Source organism: Netta rufina (assembly GCF_964035555.1).
Source record: "Netta rufina genome assembly, chromosome: 26".
NCBI lineage: Eukaryota > Metazoa > Chordata > Aves > Anseriformes > Anatidae > Netta > Netta rufina.
Window position 1 is genome coordinate 2,373,092 of NC_140150.1, and position 21,950 is coordinate 2,395,041.

Here is a 21,950-nt window from a genome sequence, read left to right on the forward strand (position 1 = left end):
CGGGGGGACCGGCCAGGGGCTCTGGCATCCCCAGCTGACAGCGAGCTCTCTCTGCGCCCTCGCCTGCGGTGGCACGATGGCACCGGGGTGGCCACGAGGAGGGCACGTAATGAGCAGCTTCTTCCACCCAGCATGGGTGGCTGCTGAGCCCCACGGCGCCGGGGACAGGGCCTGGGTTTGGCTCCTGGCAGAGCTTCGGGCTGGTTTCCACCGCAGGCACAGCCCAAAGCCCCCGAGCTCGGCCCCAGCTCGCTGCGTCCCTGGGTTTAAGTCGATGGGGCTGGCAAGGACGTGTCCCCAGAGAAACCACCTCGGGGGTGGAGTTGTGTCCCCCCCAGGGGGCTGTGGCAGCAGTTGTTGTTTTCCAAGAAGCACCTGAGATGCCACCTCCCCTCATCCCACCGAGCTGGGGGCAGCTGGGTGTCCCTGCTCGCTGTCCCCACTGCTGGACCTCTCAAAAACAGAGGTCTGGGCCCCAGCTCTGTGGCAGGCAAATGGCATCACTCGCACCGAGGAGTTCCTCAGCGGTGTGGGCACCTGGCTGGGCTCTGGCACCGTGCTGCTGCATGGGATGGGATGCGGGTGCTGGTGGGCAGGGAAAGATTTTCACCCCGGGGAAGGATGCAGGGAGGACCAGCCCTCAAATCGGTGCCAAACTGCAAATGCAAACTGCACCTATCCCTTCTGAACTCGCAGTCCCCAGCAGCATCCGGCCCTACAGCTTGCAGGACACCAAGGGCTGGGACACCAAACCTCGGGACCTAGGGGAAGGCTCCCAGCCTCACAGGGGGCTCTGGGCAGGGCAGACTCAGCCTGGCTGGCATTTGCCAGGGCTCCAAGTGAAGGGGTTCATCCTCTGGCTGGCCTGGAGCAATCCGGTGTGCTTTGAAGCTCAATGAGCCCCACCTTGAGTCTGTAGCCTGGGAAAACCTCCTGTCTGTGCCACAGCAGGGGACACTGCCTCCTGTCACCTGCCCCAGACACCAGGGGATGCAAAAATCTCTTCCCAGGGTTTCCCTGAGCCCTTTGTCCCCAGCCGTGGTGCGGGGTCATCCCTCCTCAGGCCCCTGCAGCAGGGCAGGTGGGGAGCTGCACCAAAAGCTTCTTTGCAAATGCCCCAGGGGCCCGGCCAGCCGTAACCTCCAGGCTCCCACCCGGGGCCCCCTGGTAATCCTGGCAAGCCCTCACTGCAGCAGGGAGCTCCAGCCTCCTCCCAGCTGGCTGCAGCCGCTGGAAAGGGGCCTTGGGAACCAGTCCCCAGCCCACTGGAGGCAGCAGCAGCCAGCCCCGAACCCCCTCTGCCCCAGTCCAGCCAAGTGTCTGGGAGATGCCAACTGTGGTACCTGTGAGCATCCGCCCTGCACTCAGCCTCTGCCAAGTTTCCTTCATTTAGCCCTGCCTGCAGGTTTTGGGATGGTCTCTGGGTGTTGCCATTGCTATAGGGAGCAGGATTTGCCCAGTGGGGACCCCAGCCCTGGGGCTGAGCGCTGTGAGCAGGCATGGAGGGGACTGGAGGGACTGGGAGCTGCCCCTGGGGCTTCTCCTCCTCCCCAAGGGTGTCCCCAAGCCTCTCTGTGGCTGTGACCACGGAGCAGGACTCCTGGAGCTCCTGGTACTTGGGGAGCACAGTGGGAAAGACACCTGCACGCTTTCTGCTCATCCCAGCTGTCCTCATCAGCCTGGGGGCTTTCAGCAGGTTTGGGGATGGACCTGGGGCTGGAGATGGATCCTAGTCCAGGGAATCACCACCTGCTTTGTTCTCAGCAACATGCAGGGGCAGGGGCTTTCCTACATCTTTGCTCAAGCTTTGGGGGTCGATCTGGTTCCTCCTGACAAAACTCCCAAGTCTCTGGGGGTGGAAATCCTCTGTCCTGGGGCCAGCCGAGGGATGTGTCCCCATGGGACCCCACCCTGAGAGCCCAGTGGCTGACAGCGAGCGGCACGGCTTGAATAGCCCCCGCTGGTGGCCACGCTGGCTACTGGGACAGCCTCCCACGGCCACACAGACTGCGCTGGCCTCCGGGGTGGATGCATCACTGAGCCTCTTCCAGCGCTGTCCCAGCTCCCCAGCGCTGATGTGAAGCCAATGGCATCTCCGCTCGGAATCAGGGCTGGCACCCGGCCACGCGCCGCACGGCCCAGCACCACACAAAGCCCCACGCACGGCTGGGGCACAGCGCTGCAAAGCACGGCTCCAACAAGCCTCACGAGCAGACAGGGCACAGCTCAGAGCCAGACAGCCCTTCAGGAGGGCAAAGCATGGATGGGACAGCTTCACAGCCCTCTCACCGTGTGTGTGCACCCCCCAGATCCCACCCGCCCGCTGTTGCTCAGGGCATCGCACGGAGGCACGCATCGCCCAGCTCACCCAGCACAGCCAAAGCTCCCCTTCCCCATCAGCTCCCCGCACAGAAATTCGTGGGTAAACAGCTACAGGGTGCACAAACGTGCTTTGCACAGAGATGTCCAGCACCCGGACCCACGCGTGTGCCAAAGCTCCCTCCAACATCCGAGCCCGAGGCTGCGGGTGCCCTCCGTCCCTCCGTCCCTCCCCTTGCTGGGGGCTGGTTTGGGCACTCCCTTCCAGCGCAGAGCCGCCATCTGCCCTGTCCTGTCTCCTCCCCTCTCCTCCCCTCTCCGCACCAACTCCCACAACTCTGCACAACTCCTTCTGATGGCCAGGCAGGGCTCCAGGCGTGCAGACACCCAGGCACGGCCAGAGCCCCCTCTCCGAGCCCCCCGGCCGGCCGCTCCCTGGCCGCAGCACACAGGCGCTCACGCGAGGACAACAGCGGAGCCACCGCAGAGGGACACAGCTCCACGGGAACAATAGCAAATGCACGCAGCGAGAGGCACACACACGCACACCCTGCACTTCTCCCAGCCCGGAGGCTCTGCTCGTGCCCAGGGACGGCTGGCAGCGCTGATGTGCGACGTGCCGGCACGCATCGCCCGGCCCCACTGATGCCATCCTGGCCCCCGAGCTGGGGGGGCATGCGGGGATGCAGCCCCTCGCTGCCACGGGAGAAGGGGCTGGCTGGAGACAGCTGCTGCTGAGAAGCCCCCCCCCAAACCCAGCTTGACATCCCTCTAATTTGCAGCCACCCTGGTCCCGATGAGACCACCGCTTCTGCCGCTGCTCGTCCTGTGGGTGCCGTGGCTCCTGGGAACCCTGGCAGAGGTAAGCCCTGGTTTCTCGACCCCCCCCCCCCCACTCCCCGTTTGTCCATGCAGGCTCCTGGCTCCAGGCTTGCTGGCAGCAAGGGGCTCGCATAGTCCTACCCCGCTGAGGAATGACGGCATGTTTCTGGGCTGCCTCTTCCAGCCGTGCAGCTGCACCAAATTAGCGACGTTTGCAATTACGAGCTGGCTCTTTCCTCCGCTTCCCCCCTCCCTCGCCGTGCCCTCTCCCGGTGCCTGGGACCAGAGCACGCTCCTGCTGCCACGGCTGCGTGGCTGCTGGCCCCAGGAGCTGGGGCTGCCTGCTCCAACCGGGGGTCCCCAGCCCCTTCGCCCCCCTCCTTGCACACCCGAAGCAGCGCAGGCAGTGGAGGGGACGGACAGAAATGAGTCAGCCAGCGGAGCCGAGGGGGAAATAACTCAAGAAAGATGATTGCTCCTCCGCGGCTTGTTGCGGGACAGGGAGTGGGCAGAGATATTTCCTTTAATGTGGAGGGAACTAGCCTCAACCTAAAGCAGGGCACACCCTGCAGCCTGTGGGGAGACGGGTGTTCTGCCAGCGTGCTCAGCACCCGCCGTGGTCAGAGGGGTGCTGGGTGCTCTGGTCCTGGCGAGCCAAGCCCTCATCTTGCAGCCTGAAGGGGACGGGGTCTGGGGTCCCTCTGACCCCCCTATCATGGCAGGGAGGGATATGGGGGCAGGGAGATGGCCAGGGCCATGCCCAGAGCTCACTCACTACCCAGACCTTCCCCTTGTGCCCTGGCTGTTTCGGTGGGGTGTCCTCGCCCTGTTTGCGTGGCACTGTGTAGGTCTGCAGTCCCACTTCTACTCGTGCTGGGTCTCAGCCCTGGCCACCCCACCTTGGCCACGTCTCACCAGTCTCCTTCTGTCCCCCTAGGGCGAGGGATGCAATCGGACAGTGCGGGCAGGGGCGGAGGGCCAGGATGCACCCAGCGACAGAGGTAAGCCGAAGCAAAGGGGTCCCTGGGCTGTGGAGGGTGGTCATGGTGCCCAGGAGCAGGGAGATGAGCAGACGTGATGGGCCAGGCACCTTGGAGTTTGGAGTAGCTTTCTAAATGCGCTGCTTTAGACTTTTTGCGGGCTGCGGATTGTGACCGGGGAAGGGGAGGGAGCCGGCCCCATCTCCTTCCAGCAACCAGCCTCATGGCAGCCACAGGAGCTCTTGCAGCAGAGATGAGCTTCAGGGGGACAGCGGGAGAGATGGACGAGGCTCCGAGCTCCCTCCTCCCCACAGAGCATCAGCAGCAGGGGCACAGCCGTGGGTGCCCTGCATGGAGACCCTGCAGCCACCCAGGCAGGATGGTGCTCCCCGCTGTGTGCTCACCGGTCGGGGCATGGGATGGAGCAGGACATGGCTCTGGGTGGTGTGGTTAGGAGGGCTTGTGTACGGCGTGCGAGTGGTGTTGTGATCACGTCCTTGGGGCTGGAGGATGTCCCCTGCATGTGCTCGCTGTGGGGCGTTTGCACTGCAGAGGTGAAGACGACGCCTGCCGAGATGAAGGCAGGCAATTCAGGCTGTCAGAAACCTGAGCCAAGCAGGCAAACATGGGTGGAGAGCTCATACCTTCGTGAGCTGACAGGAATCCCACAGCGAAAAGCCAGCCCTGCGACCCCTGTGCAGGGTGAGATCCCTGTGGCCGTCCCTGGGAGGAACCAGCCCTGCCCTCAGCTCCCCATCGGCATCCCGCTGGCCCTTCCCAGCAGCCTGCTCCCAAGTCTGTGCTAGAATTGCTCAGGGCAGGTGCTCGAGGGCCTTTCCCAGGGAGCTGGCTGGGGCTACGTGCTGCCCTTGTGGCCGTCTGGTTTTCCCATGTGCATCCATCTGCTGCATGAAGCTCTCCTCGGCGTGGTGGCAGGCACTAACTGCATTTCATGCATTTCATTGCACAAAGTGGAAATTGCTTGCAGTTCTGAGAGCGTCACGCCTCCCTAGCTTTGTAGGAAGGGCACACGCTGCACCTGAGCAGTCCCAAAGAGTGCTCTTGCCCCTGGGGCTCACCCTACACCACTCTTTGCTGAGTAAAGGCAGCCCCAAGCAGCTCTCTGGGACAATAGCTGTGCTTGTTTCGAGCTTTTGTGCCCTGCCAGATCTCAAGCAAGCCTGTTACAACATGTTGCACATCATAAATTTGAAGTGCTAATTCTTACACAAATGCCTTATTAGCACTCGAGCTGCTCTGATGTCTCCCAAAGGCTGAAAGCCATGGAGAGCTCGTCACTTGCAGCGAAGCTGGGGACGGGGAGCGCGTGGCAAATCTGCTGGCAGAGGCACGGCGAGGCAGAGACGGAGCCTGGCGGGGTCCTGCTGCCAGCTTGGCCCCGACAGACAGGTTGTGTCCAGCTCCTGTTTGTGCAGCTGGCTCCTGAGCAGCTCTGAGGGCGGGGATCCGATGGCAGTTTTGGCCACCGACCCCACAATTAGGCAAAACCCCGTGTGCCACTTCCTCATCCCCAGATGCACTCATCTGGACGCTACAGCACCGGTCCTGCTGCTGCGGCACGACCGAGGTGGGGACACACCTGGGCAGGGCACTGAGCAAACCCACAGCCCCTCCCCGTACACAGCACCCTGCTCTGCCCAAATCCAGGTCCCCTCCCCGTACACAGCACCCTGCTCTGCCCAAATGGGACTGGTTTGTCCCCAGCTTTGGGTCTGGTTCACTGGGTGCTGCAGAGACCTGGGCTGATTTCTTGGCTCTCCCAGCCCAGGTTCAGTTCGGCTCCATCTCAGCTGAGGTCTCAGGGCAGGAGCCTGCCCCTCTGCTCTATCCAGCCTGCTCACCCCGGCCATGGTTTTGTTTTTGCAAGCTGGGCCCAAAGCACTTCAACATCAACCAAGAAAATCCTGTAAGGTGAGGAGCAGGGCATTCTGCCTCCTCAGGGCAACTCTTCTGCTACAAACGTGGGGCTGTCTGATCAAAACAAGCGATGGCCTGCAGCCTTTGGAGTCCTTTTGCAATAGAAGAGATGCTCAGGACCTCTTTCACGTGGTGCACGGGGTTTTCCATATCTTCTTGCTTCTGCAGGGATGCTCCTGAACCTCAGCGTGAGCGACCACGGCCGGTCAGACTCCCTCCTTCTCTCCTGGGATGAGCCGGAGGGGGGTGCTGAGGGATATTTGCTCGCCCTCTCCTCCCTGGGGTCGGGCACGCTGCTGCAGAATGGATCTGCGGGACCCAACACCACCAGTTTCTGGTTCCACGGGCTGACCCCTGGCACATACTATGAGATCGAGGTGACAGCCACGCTTGCCTGCATGGACACCGCCAGGGAGACGGTCACAGCGCAGACAAGTAAGGGGTTCGCTTGGGACTGCAGACTCAAAGGGTCTGCGTGCTCCTGCCGGGGATCGCCCCGCTGTTTTGGAGGGTGTGAAGCACAGGGTGGGCCTGTGAATCCATGGGGAGGTTGGGCACGTCCTCACAGCTGCAAGGGTTAGGATTCTTCCCTGATCCCCAGGGCCCAGGGGGTCGCTCCTGAATCCATGTGGAGGGTTGGTCCTACCCCTGCACTCTGAAGTTCAGGCCATGTCTCCTGGGGTAACACAGCTAGTGATGGAGTGAGGTGTGATGAGGACTCTGTGGAGAGCTGAGGGCTTGCAAGAAGTCATGCCTGGAGGTTTAGGAAGAACTGTGAGGAAGCAGCACCTGCTCCAAGATTTGGGGACATCCTTGTCAGTCATTGTCAGTCACCAAGCCTTGTCCTAGGCCCTCCCTGGCTCATGTCAGGGAGAATGGGGATGACAGCAGCATCTCCGGAAGGTCGTTGAGTAAATCAGGTGCAGGTGGTGGTAGAAAAACTGCAAAAGGCCAGCAGGGCTGAAGGGCAGGGCTCAGCCAGGAGAAGGGATGGTTTCAGACAGCTCAGCTTGGTTTCAGATAGCATCTATCTGATGGTTTCAGGCAGCTTGGAGGGTAGGTCTGTCCCACCAGCTCCTGAGCGAGCTGGCGGCGAGACAACCAGCCAAATCCATCCATGCCACGTCTGATTCAGGTCCCTCACCCGTCCGCAACCTGAGCCTGAGCAGCAGCGGGAGCTCGGCCACGCTGCACGCCTCCTGGGAGCAGGCCAGCGGGCAGCGGGACGGCTACCACCTCGCCCTCTACCACAGCGACTCCCAAATGCTTGTGAGAAATGTGTCCGTCCTGCCAAACGCCTCCACCTTCCTGTTCGACGGGTTGCTGGCTGGCAGCGAGTACACCCTGAAGGTCAGCACGCTGGCTGGACCCAGCCAGGCCAGCACCAGTATCCACCAGTGGACAGGTAGGAAGGGACTGGTTTGGCAGGAGGGGTGTAGCACATGTGCTGGCTGGGCTGGGAATTGGATTCCAGGCTCAGGGTGGGCATCTTGTGTAGGGTGGGGAACAGCCGGGAGCTTTTTGCATCGCTGCTGTGTGCTGAGGGAGGCAGAAAGGGCCACCAGAGCCACCAGTGAGGCAGAACCTTATATATCCGTCCTGCCTCGCATGACCCCACAGCTTGGGTTTCTCTGCTCCGTGGCACCACGGGAGAAGGGTAGCCAGCAAAAGGCTTTGGTGGGTGGGAGCTGCAGGGATGTTGCATTATCTGGGCTGCTGCAGGCTCAAAATATCTGGAGGAACCTCAGGAGCCCCACAGTCCACCTGGGAAGGGACATGGGAGACATAACCCTCAGCAGACCCCTGCCAGACCCTGAGGGTTGTAGGAGACCTTGCTGTGGCTGGGAGCAGGGTGGTGGGACCCCCCTGTTCCCCTGTGCACTGCCAAATCTCACTGCTTTCCCCCCAGCACCCTCCATCCCCACCCAGCTGAGGCTCAGCCCCGGCTCCAGCACCAGCCTCTTGGCCTCCTGGGCGGGCGCTGGGGGGGCCGCCTGGCTGCACCTCGTGCTTCGCAACCTCCTCACGCAGACGGTGACCAAGACCCTGTCGGCCAAGAGAGGTCTCACCAGCTACACCTTCCAGCACCTCCACCCCGGCACCCAGTACTGGCTGGGGCTGAGCGCCGTGGCCGGGCCCTACACCATGGACGGGCCCAACGCCACGGCCTGGACGTGTGAGTAAAGGTGGACGGGGCGTTGGGGACCTTGCTGGCCTTGCTCTTCTCCTTGCCTCCGGTCCAGCTGCTGAATGTGGAGGTCTCCTGCCACAGCGCTTTGTGTAGAGGGCAAATCTGCTGCTTGGATCCGATCCTAAGCCACCCCAGGACCCAGCTGTGGGGAGCTGTGATGGCAGAAAAAGGGGACGGAGCCCGTGGGGTGGGAATGTTTGACGACACGTGAAGCTGGGACAAGCCTTAGGGGAACACAGACACCCAGTGCAGGGGAACCATTGCAGAAAGAGGGCTGCAGTCAGGATGGCCCCCAAGGAATCAGTGGGCAGGGGACAGCTCTTTAACTGAGCTGAGCCAGAGGTTTCTGGAGGGGAATGGATCTTTGGTTCCCTTTCAGTGCTGTCACAAGCATGCTCTGGTAGCACCAGATAAATCCACCCCAATGGATGCTTCTGATGAGGCGGGTGCTGTGCAAACACAGCCACAGAAGCCAGCTCTGGTAGATCAAGACTCTGAGGGTAGTGCTCCCAGACCCCAGCCAGCTGCCCCATCACCCCCTGCCTGCACCTTCTGACCCCAGGTGATGGCCCCAAGGGTGGGTGGCTCCCCCCCATGGCCCTCGTTCACTGCCATTGCCATGTCCCTAGCAGTGGGAACAGGGCTGGCCCCGTATTCACTCTCCCAGACCTTCCCAGGAAACCAGAGGAAAAATGGAGAGAGCGATCCAAGGCCTGGACAGCACAAGGACTCCTGAAAATGAGTTCAAAACGAACGCCAGGCAAGCGCCGGCTCTCTCTAGTGACGAGCAAATTAGAGAAATGCCAAACTGCAGGCTCAGAAGAGCTGTGCCCAGCGGCTCGTCCTGGCCCCGCACCGCTCACTGCCAGGCACACATGTAAGGACAGGGTGCCACCAGACTGCAGGTCTCCAGCTCTGCCAGTCTGGGAAGCCAGAGCCTGCTGACTGCTGACTCCGCAGCTGGGATTTTGGAAGATCTCCACACTCCCAGCTGTTTTTTTTTCTGCTCTGGAGCGAGCCTGACTCAATCCCCGCAGTCGCTGTCTGCAGCTCTGACCTACCCGGCTGCACGGACATCCCAGTGCCAGACGAACAAGCCAGGGCGGCCGGCCAGTTCGATCCAGGCCAGTTCCTGGGAATATCAGCAAGCTCATACAACTGGAGATGAAGGGGCCCTTCAGGAATTTCACAGCAGGGCTGCCAGCTTCATCTGAGCTCCGCTAAACCAGGAATGATTGCACTGGGGAGTGGAAACAGCATGCTCTAAAACGATGTCTAAGGCTGGATGTAACCCTGGAGACAAGGAAATAGGGAGAGAGGCTCCGGGGTACATGGGGAGATCTTAGGGTCTTGCATGGCACCTGCTCACACTATTGCTTTTCTGTTTTGACCGAGCAGTGCAGGACTGTATGCCCTGTATGCTGGTGTGCCCAACACCTTGGTGCTGACAGTCCTAAATTACAACCAAGACAGCAAGCCCTGGGTTTGGGGTCCAGAGCACCCCATAACCTTGACCACCACCCTGTTCCCTTCCCTTCCAGACCCCCTGAGCCCCACCAACGTGACCCTGAGCAATGCGGAGGAGCAGAGCTCCTTGCAAGCCCACTGGAGCACCCCGGCAGGAGAGAGGGACTTCTACCTGGTGACGCTGCGGGAGGCAGAGGACGGCGCTCCGGCCAGGAACATCTCCGTTGGGGGAGACAGCGGTCACGTCACTTTCCATGGGCTGAGCCCTGGGAAGCAATACTCTGTCCAGGTGACAGCGGTGGCTGGACCTTACCGGGCTTCTGCCCACAGCGCAGCAGCCTGGACACGTAAGCAGAAAGCCAAAGTGTGTTTTTTTCTGGGGTATTTTTGGTGCCCTGTGGAGGGGCTGAGCTCTAGCATGCAGGAGGCTGGTGGGCCAGCAGGGGGGATTGAAGTGGGGGCAGAAATGGATTTAAAAGACATTTAGATGTAGAGCTTAGTGGTATGGTTTAGTGGAGGACTTGTTAGTGTTAGGTCAGAGGTTGGACTCGATGATCTTGAGGTCTCTTCCAACCTAGAAATTCTGTGATTCTGTGATCCTGTGACATTGTCCCTGTCTCTTGCAGAGCCACTGGCACCATCGGGAGTGAGCCTGTCCAGCCTGGGCAGCCCCTACAGCCTGCTGGCCAGCTGGGAGGAGGCAACAGGAGAGGGCTACCTGCTGGCCCTAGGCCCTGTGGAGCACCCAGGGGAGAACAGCTCGGTGCTCAGAGGTGTCACCAACTTCACCTATGAGGGCCTGCGCCCTGGGACCCTCTACACCTTTGAGGTCAGCACTGTGGCTGGCCCCTACACATCCGCACCCCGGCGCGTCACCAACTGGACATGTGAGTCTCACCACGGCCAGCCCCGGGGTTCCCACTCGGTCCTGCCCTTTTCTCTCTTGTTGTGCCTCAAGGCATGTCACGGCATGGGAGTTTTGCAACTTCACCCCATAAAAAGTCCCTCCTCAGCCCCGCTTTGGTGGCACTGCTAAAGTTGGATCTGCCCCAAACCACCTCTCTGCTGCCCTGGTCCACATCATTTCGCCCACCCCTGCCTCCAGCACCAGGGCAGCCCTCTCCTACCATGCCAGTTTGGATTCTGTGCTGGTCCAGTCTCTGGGCATGCTCCCCCCCTGCCAAACTGACCTGTGGGTGTCAGCGGGGCTGATGGTGGCCCGCTCAGACCCAACAGGTGGCCAGAGGACCCTGGCGTGGGTGCTCCTAGTGAAGGGAAAAGCATCTGGGGCTGCACCTCTGCCTGGCGACCCCAGTTTAGGAGCAGCTGTGACTTTAGCCCTTACCTGTCCTAGATCCTTTGCCCCCGGAGCAGCTGACCCTGAGCAACCAGGGCCACAGCACCTCTCTACAAGCCTCCTGGAGAGCAGCTCCTGCTGGCAACACCGGCTACACAGGCACCCTCCGGGAAACCAAATCCCAGGAGCAGGTCGGGAACGTGTCTGTGGGGAACAACTGGACAAACGTCACCTTTGAGGACCTGGTCCCTGGGCGACAGTATACACTGGAGATGGCTGCTCTGGCTGGGCCCTACAGATCCAGCGTGCGATCAGCGACTGAGTGGACATGTGAGTGCGTAACGCCCTCCCCAGCCCTCCTGCAGGCTGCAACCAGAGCCTGGCCAGGGAGAGCAGAGAGCTTGTGGCATGGAAGCAAGGCAGAACGTGGACCGTGCGTAGCAGGAAAGGGGCAGGGCTGGACAGACAGACAAAGAATGAGTGGCAGAAGAAGCAGAGCCCCAGGTTGGCAGCAAAAGGGTCCTCAGTGCAGGACAGACCCATCACAGAATGGGAAAACATTACCAAATGACACCCAGCAGGCAGGGTGGGGACGCACTCCCATGTCTGTTGTAGGGCAGACTATTATTAATGAGTTCAGACTATTCTGGGGTTTGATTTGCCAGGGCTGGTGACCAAAGCCCACTGGGCACAAGCAGCTGAGGGTGCCCAGTATGAGTGCATGCTGGCAGAGGGCCCTTTTTGTGGTCAGCTGTTGTATTCCCAGCTCCTTTCTAAAGCTGTCCCCCAAAACAAAAAGGCTGTAACTCGTCCTGGGGCAGCTCCTGTGCCAGCCCATCGCCTGCACCACGACTGCTGCTCACTGTTTGCTGTCTCCTCTCTCAGATCCACTGGCTCCATCCGGCGTGACCCTGACAAACACCCGGCGGCCGCTGGGACTCTCAGCCTTCTGGGACAAGGCTGCTGGCGACGTGGATCAGTTCCACCTCCAGCTCTACAGCAAGAGCCATCCGATGCAGAGGAACATCTCCGTGGGGCCAAACACCCACAACTTCACCTTCCTGGGGCTGTCCCCCGGCGTTCAGTACTTCCTGAAGGTGACGGTCCTCGCTGGCCCGTACAGGTCCTCGTCACACTTTGCCACCGAGTGGACATGTGAGTGAAGAGTGGCCCCAGCCTCCTGCAGGGACAGGGTAGCCTGGTGCTGCCCACAGGGCTCGCAGTGACATGGACGTGCCCAGGCCACCTCTGGAGGGAGGCTCCAGGGAGAGCTGTACGATCCATGCTCCTGGGAATGGGAGCGTGTGTCATGAGCTAGGTGCTGTGTGCTGGCTGCTGGGTCCCCAAAAATGCACCCTGGGGACGTGCACGGGCAGCTTGCACAGGGAGCCAGCAAGGGGCGAGCTGGCAGTCAGCTGTCCACACTTCTCCTTTAGCCCTGTGCAGAGGTGTGGGCTGGGTCCTGACCTCTCCATCTGCTTCCCTTCACCAGCTCACAGATTTCCGCGCTGTGTTTCCTCCTAGATCCCCTGTCTCTGGCTAATGTGAGCGCACAGCCTGGCCGGAGTCCCCAGGAGCTGCACGTGAGCTGGGTGGAGTCAGGCGGTGGCAGAGACCACTTGGTACAGCTCTCGGTGGCCGAGTCCCTGTCCATCATCAGGAACGTGTCTGTCCCCCGTGGAGTCACCCACCTTGACCTGGAGGGGCTGGTGCCAGGCTCCCGATATCGGGTGGAGATCATTTCGCAGGCTGGGCCTCACCGCACCTCCTCTCAGACCGCCATCGGCTACACGGGTAGGGAGGCAGCCCCTCTGTGTGTCCCAGTCCTGGTGGCCAACCTGGAGAGGGGCTGGGGGCCAAAGGGAGCCCCAGGGCTGTCCTGCAGCAGGGTCCTGTGCCCACGTCCCCGCAGCACCACTGGTGCCCATCTCCTGCTCAGGATGCTGGGACCCGCGCTCATTCTGGGCCCAGGGGTTCAATGGGGCACACTGGGAGCCTGCCCCACACATTGGGACAGGGACTCTGGGGCCATGGTGGTGACTTGTGTCATCACCTGGGATGGAGGGAGCAGCTTGGACCTGGGAGCAACCTGCTGCTCTCAGCACTTTTTAGGCAACATTTTCATTGCTCGCGGTTCTGCAGCTCCCAGTTTCATTCCCAAATGAGCATCAGTCCTGAGCATCCCAGGTTTATCCCCTGTAATGCCTTTTCTCTCCTGCAGTCCCACTACCTCCACTCTCCCTATCAGCAAGCCCTGTCGGCACTACCTGGGCTCTGGCTGTGCACTGGGAGACCCCTCCTGGGCAGAGGGATGGATACCTGCTCAGCATGCAAGAGGAGGGCCTGTCCTCACCTGCAAGGAACCTGGAAGCAGGGAAAGACAGCACCAACATCACCCTGGGGCAGCTGGCACCAGGGATTTGCTACCTTGTTGAGATCTGGGCAGTAGCCGGCCCCTACCGCTCCCTCCCCAGGAACACCTCTGGGTGCACAGGTGAGCACCCTCAGCACCCTCAGGCGACGCAGGTGGGGGAGCTGCAAGGAGCCCCAGGAGGGATGGGATCTGCGATCGGAGGAGGACTGGAGTGCACTGTGGTCTTTTTATTGATGTTGCTGGCTTGCAGACATCTTCTGCCTCTTGCAGCCTTCTTGCACCAAGGGGCACAGGGCACTTTCTGGGCTGTTGTGCTGGCTGCCTGGGGAAAGCAAGGCTTTTCTGGAAATTTTGTTGCATGTTCAGGACTGGACCTTTTTTTCTCCAACTCGTATATTTGTCTTTCCTTGCAGTTCCTGCTGCTCCGACAAACCTGAGCCTTACCAACCCAGGCAGCTCCTCGGAGCTTCACGCATGGTGGAACAAGCCCCCCGGCAGGAGGGACCACTACCGTGCTGTTCTGTACAGCCTCACCACCCGCAGCAGGGAGCGGGTCCAGATCCTGAGTCAGGATGCCCAGAACATCACCTGGACTCACCTGGAGGCAGGCAGCAAGTTTGCTCTGCAGGTCTTTGCCGTGAAAGGCTCCTTTGAAGCCTCCTCCACCAACATCACCCAGTGGACGTGTGAGTCTGAGGGGCTGGGTTGAGCACAGGGCTCTCCACCGTGTCCCATAGCCCCCATCGGAGCCCTGTGGAGCACCCACCACCACCTTCCCCATCCCAACCCCTCCCTGCTGTGCACACTCATCCTTTTTGCTTGCTGCCCAATTGTGCTTGGAGCCCTGCACCCTGACTGCTCGTTTGCCCCCATCCTTCTCTCTGGGAGGACCTCTGGTGGCCACCCAGCCCCCTGCTTGGTGCATGAGCACCCACCCAGCCAGGCAGCCAGCTCCCAGCGCTGTGGCACACAGCAGGGGCTGACCCTTTTTTTTTTGTTTGTTTGTTTTTTTTTGTTTCCAGATCCCTTGGCCCCTGCCAACTTCACCCTGAGCAGCCCCTCTGCCTCATCACTGCGGGCATCCTGGGCAGCCATGGGGCACGGAGCAGAGGGCTACGTGGTGGAGCTCCACGACACAGCCTCCAGCAGTGGTGCTGAGCACACGGCGCTGGCTGGGGATGCCAGGAGCCACACCTTCAAAAACCTGAACCCTGGCACCCGCTACAGCGTGGCGGTGAGAGCCATGGCTGGGCCCTACCACACCAGCACCCCAAACCTCACCCACTGCACACGTGAGTATGATGCTCTCCTTGCAGACGGGTGTCCTCCACCAGATCTCCCTCATTCCCAGTTCAAGTTGGAGGCCATACTGGTCCAGCCAGATCCTGCCTTCCTCTCCCATCCACACAAGTGCCTAGTGCTCATGCCCTGATGGGTGCAGCACTGGGGGGGTCTGTGCTGGACCCCATGGCCTGGCCACCCACACCCAAGCAGCCATCCACATGCAGCCCTAGGGAGGAGGCAACCCCTTGAGGCAGCTGCCAGAGAGCCAAGAGCAAAGCCACCCTTTGGGACCTTGCAGGGCAGACCCACCTCCTGTAGCACCTGGGGCTTGGCATGGAGATGGAGCAGCTCCTCTCCTTCTTCCCAGACATGGCTCCTGCCAATAAGCTGTATTTTCTCCCCAGGACCACTGCCCCCCGTTTCTGTGCACTGGCTGGGCACGGGGCACCCCGACAGGCTGAGCGCGTCCTGGGGAGCTGCAGCTGGGGGGCGAGATGGCTACAGGCTGACCCTATACCACACCAGGCTGGGCACCGTGGCAGCTACAGCCTCAGTTGGGAGAGACACCCACAACTTCACCTTCACGGGCCTGGCCCCAGGATGCCAGTACTCCCTGGAGGCCAGTGCCACAGCTGGACCATACCAGGCAGCAGCACCCAACGTCAGTGGCTGGACGCGTGAGTGCCCAGAGGACTGTCCCCTGCAGAGGGCTGGGAGAGGCTGCACTGGGCAGCCCTGGAGAGGTCTGGGAGGCTTATGGGGGATCTGGTGCCTTTGGAGGTGTGCATACCCACGTGCATGGGTGCGAAGTGCTGGTGACATGCAGGGTTACCCAGCCGTGCCCACATGGGGACATCCCCTGCCCAAGCAGTCCCATCTTCCTGTATACCCAAGCATTTTCACCCTTGTTGAGTCACCTCCAGCAGGTAGAAACCACGTTCCCATAAAGGTCTGTGAATCAGAGCAGTAGAAGAGGGTCATCCACCTCTTTCCCCCAGTAGAACAGGTCTCTGCTCTGGAGATGGATGAGCCCAACCCCTCTGCCCACTCAGAAGCATTTTAGGGCTGCATGAGGTTTTGACAAGCCCTCTGCCAGTTCTGTGTGCTGGAGGATGTGTGCATACACCTGTGGCAAGGTCTGGCAGCTGGGCGTGGGGAGGAGAGTATGAATAGGATGTGGATGAAGAAGGGCTGGTGAGTGAGGGACCACAAAGGGTGAGAAATTAGGTGAGGTGGGAACGGGATGGAGAAGAAAAGTCAGGAGTGGGAGTGTGCCAGAGTGGTCCCGCATATCCAGGCCTTAGGGAGCACTGATCCTTCCCCACAGTGTCCCACCAAGCATCTCTTTCCTTCTGCCTGGCCTCCAATCCCTAATACCAGGTCTGGTGACTCCCCAGGCCCGCTGCCCCCGGCTGCTGTGCGCTTGCTGAGCACGGGGCACCCCGACAGGCTGAGCGCGTCCTGGGGAGCCGCGGCTGGGGAGCGAGATGGCTACAGGCTGACCCTGCACCACGCCAGGCTGGGCACCGTGGCAGCTACAGCCTCAGTTGGGAGAGACACCCACAACTTCACCTTCACGGGCCTGGCCCCAGGAAGCAAGTACGTGCTGGAGGTGGTCTCTGTAGCTGGGCCCTACCGGACACCTGCAGGGAATGTCAGCAACTGGACGTGTGAGTAGTGGGGTTGGAGGGTGATTTTGTGCCTTGCTGGGTGTGGGTGTAGCCTGTGTAGGATTTTAGCAAAAGGTATGGCCCCACTGACCCGCATGGAGACCACGAGCCCTGCCTCAACCCAAGGGCACATCAGTGCCATGGCACTGAGCAGGGCTCTGCCCACCCTCGCCATCAGCTCCCCCAACCTAGATGAGGGCGGCTGCATCTCTGGGAGCTGAGCACCAGAGGAGAAGCTCACTGGGAGCAGCAGGATGGGGGTGTTCAGCTCCCACCTCCAGCTGGCTGGGTGCACCCTCCTCACCCATCTTGGTGGCTTGCTGCAGCCGGGACAAGGCTGTCTCTGTTCAGCCAGGCACCGCTTGAGGCTTGCAGAAGCTGCCTCCAGGGTGGTGGGTGCAGCCAGCCAGCCGAGACAAAGAGCCCTGTCTTGCATGGTCCATCCCTTCCGATGACACTGCCAGTGACTGAGCAATGTCCTCAGGCCCTTCACTGATACATGATGCTCATCCTCTCTCTCCAGATCCCCTGGAACCCCAAAACGTGTACATGACGAACCAGGGGTATCCCAACAGGCTGAGCGTGTCCTGGAGAGCCGAACCCCACGGACAGGATGGGTACAGGCTCCTCCTGTATTACTCGGGATCGGGTATTTTGGCAGCCAACACGTCTGTGGGGAAAGGCACCAGCAAATTCACCTTTTCTGGCCTGGCTCCGGGACAGAAATACCTGCTGGAAGTGGTGTCCATGGCAGGGCCCTACGCAGCCTCCGCAGAGAACATCAGCGACTGGACGAGTAAGTGGTGGGAGCTGGGGGTCGTGCGTGATGCTCAGCCCTCCCCAGCTGGGCAGGCTCAGCTCCTGCAGAGGGAAGGGGCAGGGCTGGGGCTGGGAATGTTGTCTGGAAGCTGCAGGTATGGCTCTAGCAGTGGGATCGTGGTCTGGATGAGCCAGCGGAGGGGAGAGAAGGCAATACAGCTGCCCTTTGGTACCTCACCATCCCCACCGCCTTTCTCCCAGGCACTCAGAAAATTCCTGGCATGGGAAATATGGGGAAGCCAGGCTTTTTTTTTTTTTTTTTTCAGGAATGTGGAAATTGCAGATAAGCACAATAAGCCTTTTCATGTGCTTATCCCCGCAGTCCCTGCACTTTGCTTGGGGAATCCAGAGGTCTCTGCTCCCACGCTCAGCCAGCCCCTTGCGGGGTATTGGGAGTCACATGCGGGGCCCTTCAGGCAGGTCTCTGATGCAACTTGCCAGTTAGCGAGAGGAAGAAGCCACCTCTTCATGCTCATCACTCTGCTTGTCCTCCTATTGCCATTTAAAAGCCGTTTCTGGTAGTGGCAGCCAGCAGCTGCAGGAGTGTTATCACTGAGCACACAAAGCTTCCCGGGATATTTCCCATCTTCTGCTTGTACTTCTGCACATGGAAGAGAGGGCCAAGCATCCCAGTAACTCTCCCCTGCTGTGGTTTTCCTTGCAGTCCCCTCGGTTCCCAAAAACCTCTCTGCGGTGGCGGAAGGGAACAACACAATGCTCATCTCCTGGGACAGTGTCCCTGGCCAGCAGGACGACTGCCAGCTGTGGCTGCGGGACCCCAGGAATGGCTCGCTGCCCTCACGGCACGCTCTCGCCAAAGGACAAGTCCAGCACCTCTTGCAGGGGCTGGTGCCAGGGAGGAACTACTCCGTCTCCTTGAGCTGCGTGGCTGGGCCCTACTGGAGCAGCACCAAGCCCTTGGCGATGCCACTGGGTTCGTATGCACTGCTTTGGGGCTGGGAGGGCTGAGAAATGCCTGGGGAGGGCTTGAGGCTGAATCAACCCTTGGGGTTCAACAGCAGGGTGCAAGTTTTCCTGGTGGGAGGAACAGGAGAGCAGCAAGATGACCCCTCCAGAAGCCATCAGATCCCTAAGCCCCACCACTTCCCATGATCTGGTGGCCTGGCTACTGGTAAAGCAAAGCAGACTCTGCAGAGAGGTCCATTGAACTGCTTCTCTTAAAAGCCATCTCCTGCTCAGGCCCTGACCCACTCACCTTGTCCTGTGGCCCTTGGCGCAGAAGTTTCCCGAGCCACAGATGTCATCGGATCATATCCAGAGTTGGACCCACAAGGATCATCCAGTCCAACTCCTGGGTCCCCAAAGGACCACCCAAAAAATCAGACCATGTCTGAGAGCGTTATCCAAACACTTTGAGCTCTCCCACTGACCCAGGGACTGGCAGCACAGGACCGTGATGGTGACACCTGGTCTGGGGCTGGGTTTTCTCTGGCCCAGTACGTTTAGGGCCTGCCATATCCAGGGCTGTCTCCTTCGCAGAGCCAAACCCAGTGGAGGATGTGCAATGCCTACCGGAGTCCAGGAGCCTTTTTTTGAACTGGACCAGCTCTCTGGGAGACGTGGAGGCTTATGAGGTGGTGACAGAGAGACTCTCCGATAGACCCCCTGCCTCCAAGTACATCGTGAGCGTTCCTACGAGCACAGCCAGGCTAGAGGGGCTGGGCCCAGACTCCTCGTACCGAATCACCATCAGCACAGTGGGCATGAATGCCATGAGGAGCCAGGCTGTGCCTTTGCTCTGCAACACAACAGTGGAGGGTGAGTGCCCTTCTTTTCCACAGCCTTGCCACAGACCCCAGGAGAGGACAGTGGGTGTTGATAATTAGACCTGGGGACTTCTTCAGACATCTCTGAGCCCTGCGTGCCTTGCACTGCTGAGGGTCAGGGCGCTGGGTGGTGATGCCGGGAGCTGCCACATGGTGAGCAATCGGTCTGTGAGAGCAGGGCACACTAACAGGCTGTGCTTTCTGGTTCCTCTTCCAGCCCTGCCACCACCCCTACGAGCAGATGTCTTCCAGGTCGAGGCCAGCTCCACAGTCATCATTTCATCCGACCTGTTCAGTGAGGAGAATGGCCAAATCGAGTACTACGGTGTTGTCGCTACCACTAATGATTCACGTAAGTGTCCCTGTGCATTCGGAGCTGCAGTGGCTCCCCAGCAAGGGGGCAGCAAGTCCTCTGCACACCACATCTGTGTTACCTCTGTCCTCTTGTATGTTCCCCTTCAGTGCTGAGGCCCACCCAGGAAACAATGTCCAGCACCTGGTATGACCACTACTACGGGACGGAGGACTCCTACCTGGCTGTGCTAATCCCCAATCCCTTCCACCCGAGCCCCAGGAGATCCCCTGAAATCTGGCGAGTGCCAGTGGGAACAGAAGATTGTGGCCAGTCCAGGGCAACATGCAACGGGAAGCTGAAAGCCAACGAGCAGTACAGGTGAGAGATGCCAGCCTCCCTCCTAAGGGACTGCAGGACAGAAGGGACCCCACAAGACCCCTGCAAGGTGCCAGCAGCACCCTCACTCTCACCTCACCCTCGTACTCTGCAAACCCTCAGGGGCAGAGCCTGGGGTTTGCTTGGCCAAGCAGCATTTGAGGGATGCAAGGGCTGACACATCAGAGGATGCTGGTGGAAGTGGGCAAGGAGAGGGAGAGCAGAAACAAAAGTCGAGGCTGACAAGGGCTGTGTAGGTTGTCTTGGGAGCTGGATGGTTGTCCACCTCGAGGTTAAGACTGGAAAAGGGTGCTGGTACTTGGATGTGACCCAGAGCCCACACGCACACAGGGAGTGGGGACATTAGTTCAAATGGTGCCTACACAGCTGGGGTCCCAGAGGTTGAGGGTTGCAAAGTGCACAGCCTAAGGTTCAAATTCCTCATGAGGCATGCACACACACAGATCACAAGGTCCATAAATTCACAATCTTATTCGACAGTAAATAAAATACAGCAGCATGAATGCACAAGCATACATATTTTATTGTAGGGCTCCTTTAAAATATTTGCTGGTAAAACAAGATTTCTTCTGCAAACAAAGAATCATTTCTTTAGGCAGTCCGTTGTTAATAGGGGCCATATCTACAGGCACTCCTGACAAAGGGTCCTCCAGAAATGTAGAAGATTGTCCCTCTCCAATTTAAAGGAGCATATAGCAAGGATGGCTGAATAATGATAGAAGTCTCAGAGCTTTGGGAAAAGAGAGGAATAACTTGAGAGAGTGTGTGCATGACAAGAGAGCATCGCTTTTTCATATGAGTAAAATATTGGAGGCTTAGATCTGCCCTTAAGTTTGGGGGGAGTGGAGTCCAGGTCCCTGGTGCCAGGTTTGGACCTGCTGGCTCTCCTGCCTTTCTTATTTTCTTCTGCTTCTCTTTCTACTTCTGCTATGTGCAGACTTCATGCTTACACGAAAAAAAAAAAAAAAAAAAAAAAAAAAAAAGTAAATTGGAGCCATTTGAGATGTACACGTGTTACCAAATAGGGACTCAAGCGCCCTGTTTGGGCCAGCACTGGCAAAGAATAAAGGTCGATGTCAGCACAGGCCTGAGTCAGGTGGGTGGCAGAGAACAAAAGGGATTTTCAAGACAGCCATTCCCTTGGAAATCCCACCCACAGCAGGATGTCAAGAGCTAACAGCTGTTCTCAGCTCTCTTGAGGCAAAGTATTATCATGCCTGGCAGGATAACTGGAATGATCCTGCGTTCCCATCCCATACCCATGCAGGTGTTGAGGTATTGCACCCCAGAGCAGGCATGGGAGAGTGTTCAATTGATTGAGAAGGTTTGAGATTGATTGTCCATCTATTCTTCCTTCTTGCTATTGTTCCTGCCCACTCACCCTCAGGCATGGCTCAGCAAACCTTGCTGCTTAACCCCTGCAGCCTCAGATCTGGCTTTCTGCTCCAGCCAGCACTGCTGAGATCAGACCAAGATCTGCCAGACCCCATCTGATAGCTGCCAGCAGCCTCGAGGGTAGTTTAACAGCAGCACAAACATAGCAGGAGACCCCTCTGCCCCCAGACACTGTCCCAGCCTGTGTGTATATCCACCTTCATGCTGCCCAGTTGCCATTTTCCCTCCAACATCCACTTTTGGGAAGGGAGCAGCTCTGTCACGGTGTCATTACACCACCTACTGACATGTACTAACCATCACTTTCATTTTGGCTTCCCTAAATAACAGATATGCTCCCTATTGTTTTACCAGTTAATCATCAGCAGTGTGGTGAAAAGCAGATACCAGTGGCTGCCCATTTCTGCTCTGAAAGCCAACCCTTCTTTCCTATCTTTCAGTGAGTTATTTATCCACAAACCCTTATTTCATAGCACGACATCTGCAGGCCCAGTTTCCAAAGAGATCTTCGCTCCCAGAAGCCAGGTCTGGGATGCTGCCAGAGGGAGCTCACCCTGGACTCTGCAAACTCTAGGCTGCTAAAATCCAAAGCTACGTTTGGAAGCCCTACCTTGCATTTAGGGCACCAGAGGACCTGCCTTCCCAGGTTATACACTGGGAGGAGAAGAAATTCAGCTCTGCAGGGCACTGTGAGGCTTGGTGTGTGCACTGCTTGGAGGAGGAGGATGTAGGGCAGATCTCCACCGGGAGCAGGAGGCCCCAGCCAGCTCTGTGCTCTGTGTGGTCTGGGTCGGGGCTCAGCCCCACCAGCTGAGGTGCCCCTGTTTCAAAGTCACCAGGCTCATCTCTCCAGGAATTAATGGGTTGGCATGAGCTGAGACAGCGACTCAGCCCGCCTCCATCCTCCCCACCTGCT

At 59.3% G+C, this 21,950-nt stretch overlaps 1 protein-coding gene across 1 annotated transcript in view; it reads left to right on the forward strand.

Annotated features, from left to right (window-relative positions):
- The window catches only part of LOC311218855 (receptor-type tyrosine-protein phosphatase V-like), a 36,548-nt gene that overhangs the window by 1,937 nt on the left and 12,661 nt on the right, over positions 1 to 21,950 (forward strand). The window contains exons 2-21 of the mRNA XM_084301732.1: positions 3,102 to 3,181; positions 4,079 to 4,142; positions 6,228 to 6,494; positions 7,195 to 7,464; positions 7,969 to 8,235; positions 9,792 to 10,064; positions 10,344 to 10,604; positions 11,072 to 11,344; positions 11,900 to 12,169; positions 12,539 to 12,808; positions 13,236 to 13,508; positions 13,802 to 14,074; positions 14,411 to 14,680; positions 15,077 to 15,349; positions 16,070 to 16,342; positions 16,866 to 17,138; positions 17,826 to 18,095; positions 18,662 to 18,940; positions 19,166 to 19,300; positions 19,411 to 19,621. Of these exons, the coding sequence (XP_084157858.1) occupies positions 3,102 to 3,181; positions 4,079 to 4,142; positions 6,228 to 6,494; positions 7,195 to 7,464; positions 7,969 to 8,235; positions 9,792 to 10,064; positions 10,344 to 10,604; positions 11,072 to 11,344; positions 11,900 to 12,169; positions 12,539 to 12,808; positions 13,236 to 13,508; positions 13,802 to 14,074; positions 14,411 to 14,680; positions 15,077 to 15,349; positions 16,070 to 16,342; positions 16,866 to 17,138; positions 17,826 to 18,095; positions 18,662 to 18,940; positions 19,166 to 19,300; positions 19,411 to 19,621 (4,825 nt within the window). The remainder of the gene's footprint in view (positions 1 to 3,101; positions 3,182 to 4,078; positions 4,143 to 6,227; positions 6,495 to 7,194; positions 7,465 to 7,968; positions 8,236 to 9,791; positions 10,065 to 10,343; positions 10,605 to 11,071; positions 11,345 to 11,899; positions 12,170 to 12,538; positions 12,809 to 13,235; positions 13,509 to 13,801; positions 14,075 to 14,410; positions 14,681 to 15,076; positions 15,350 to 16,069; positions 16,343 to 16,865; positions 17,139 to 17,825; positions 18,096 to 18,661; positions 18,941 to 19,165; positions 19,301 to 19,410; positions 19,622 to 21,950) is intronic.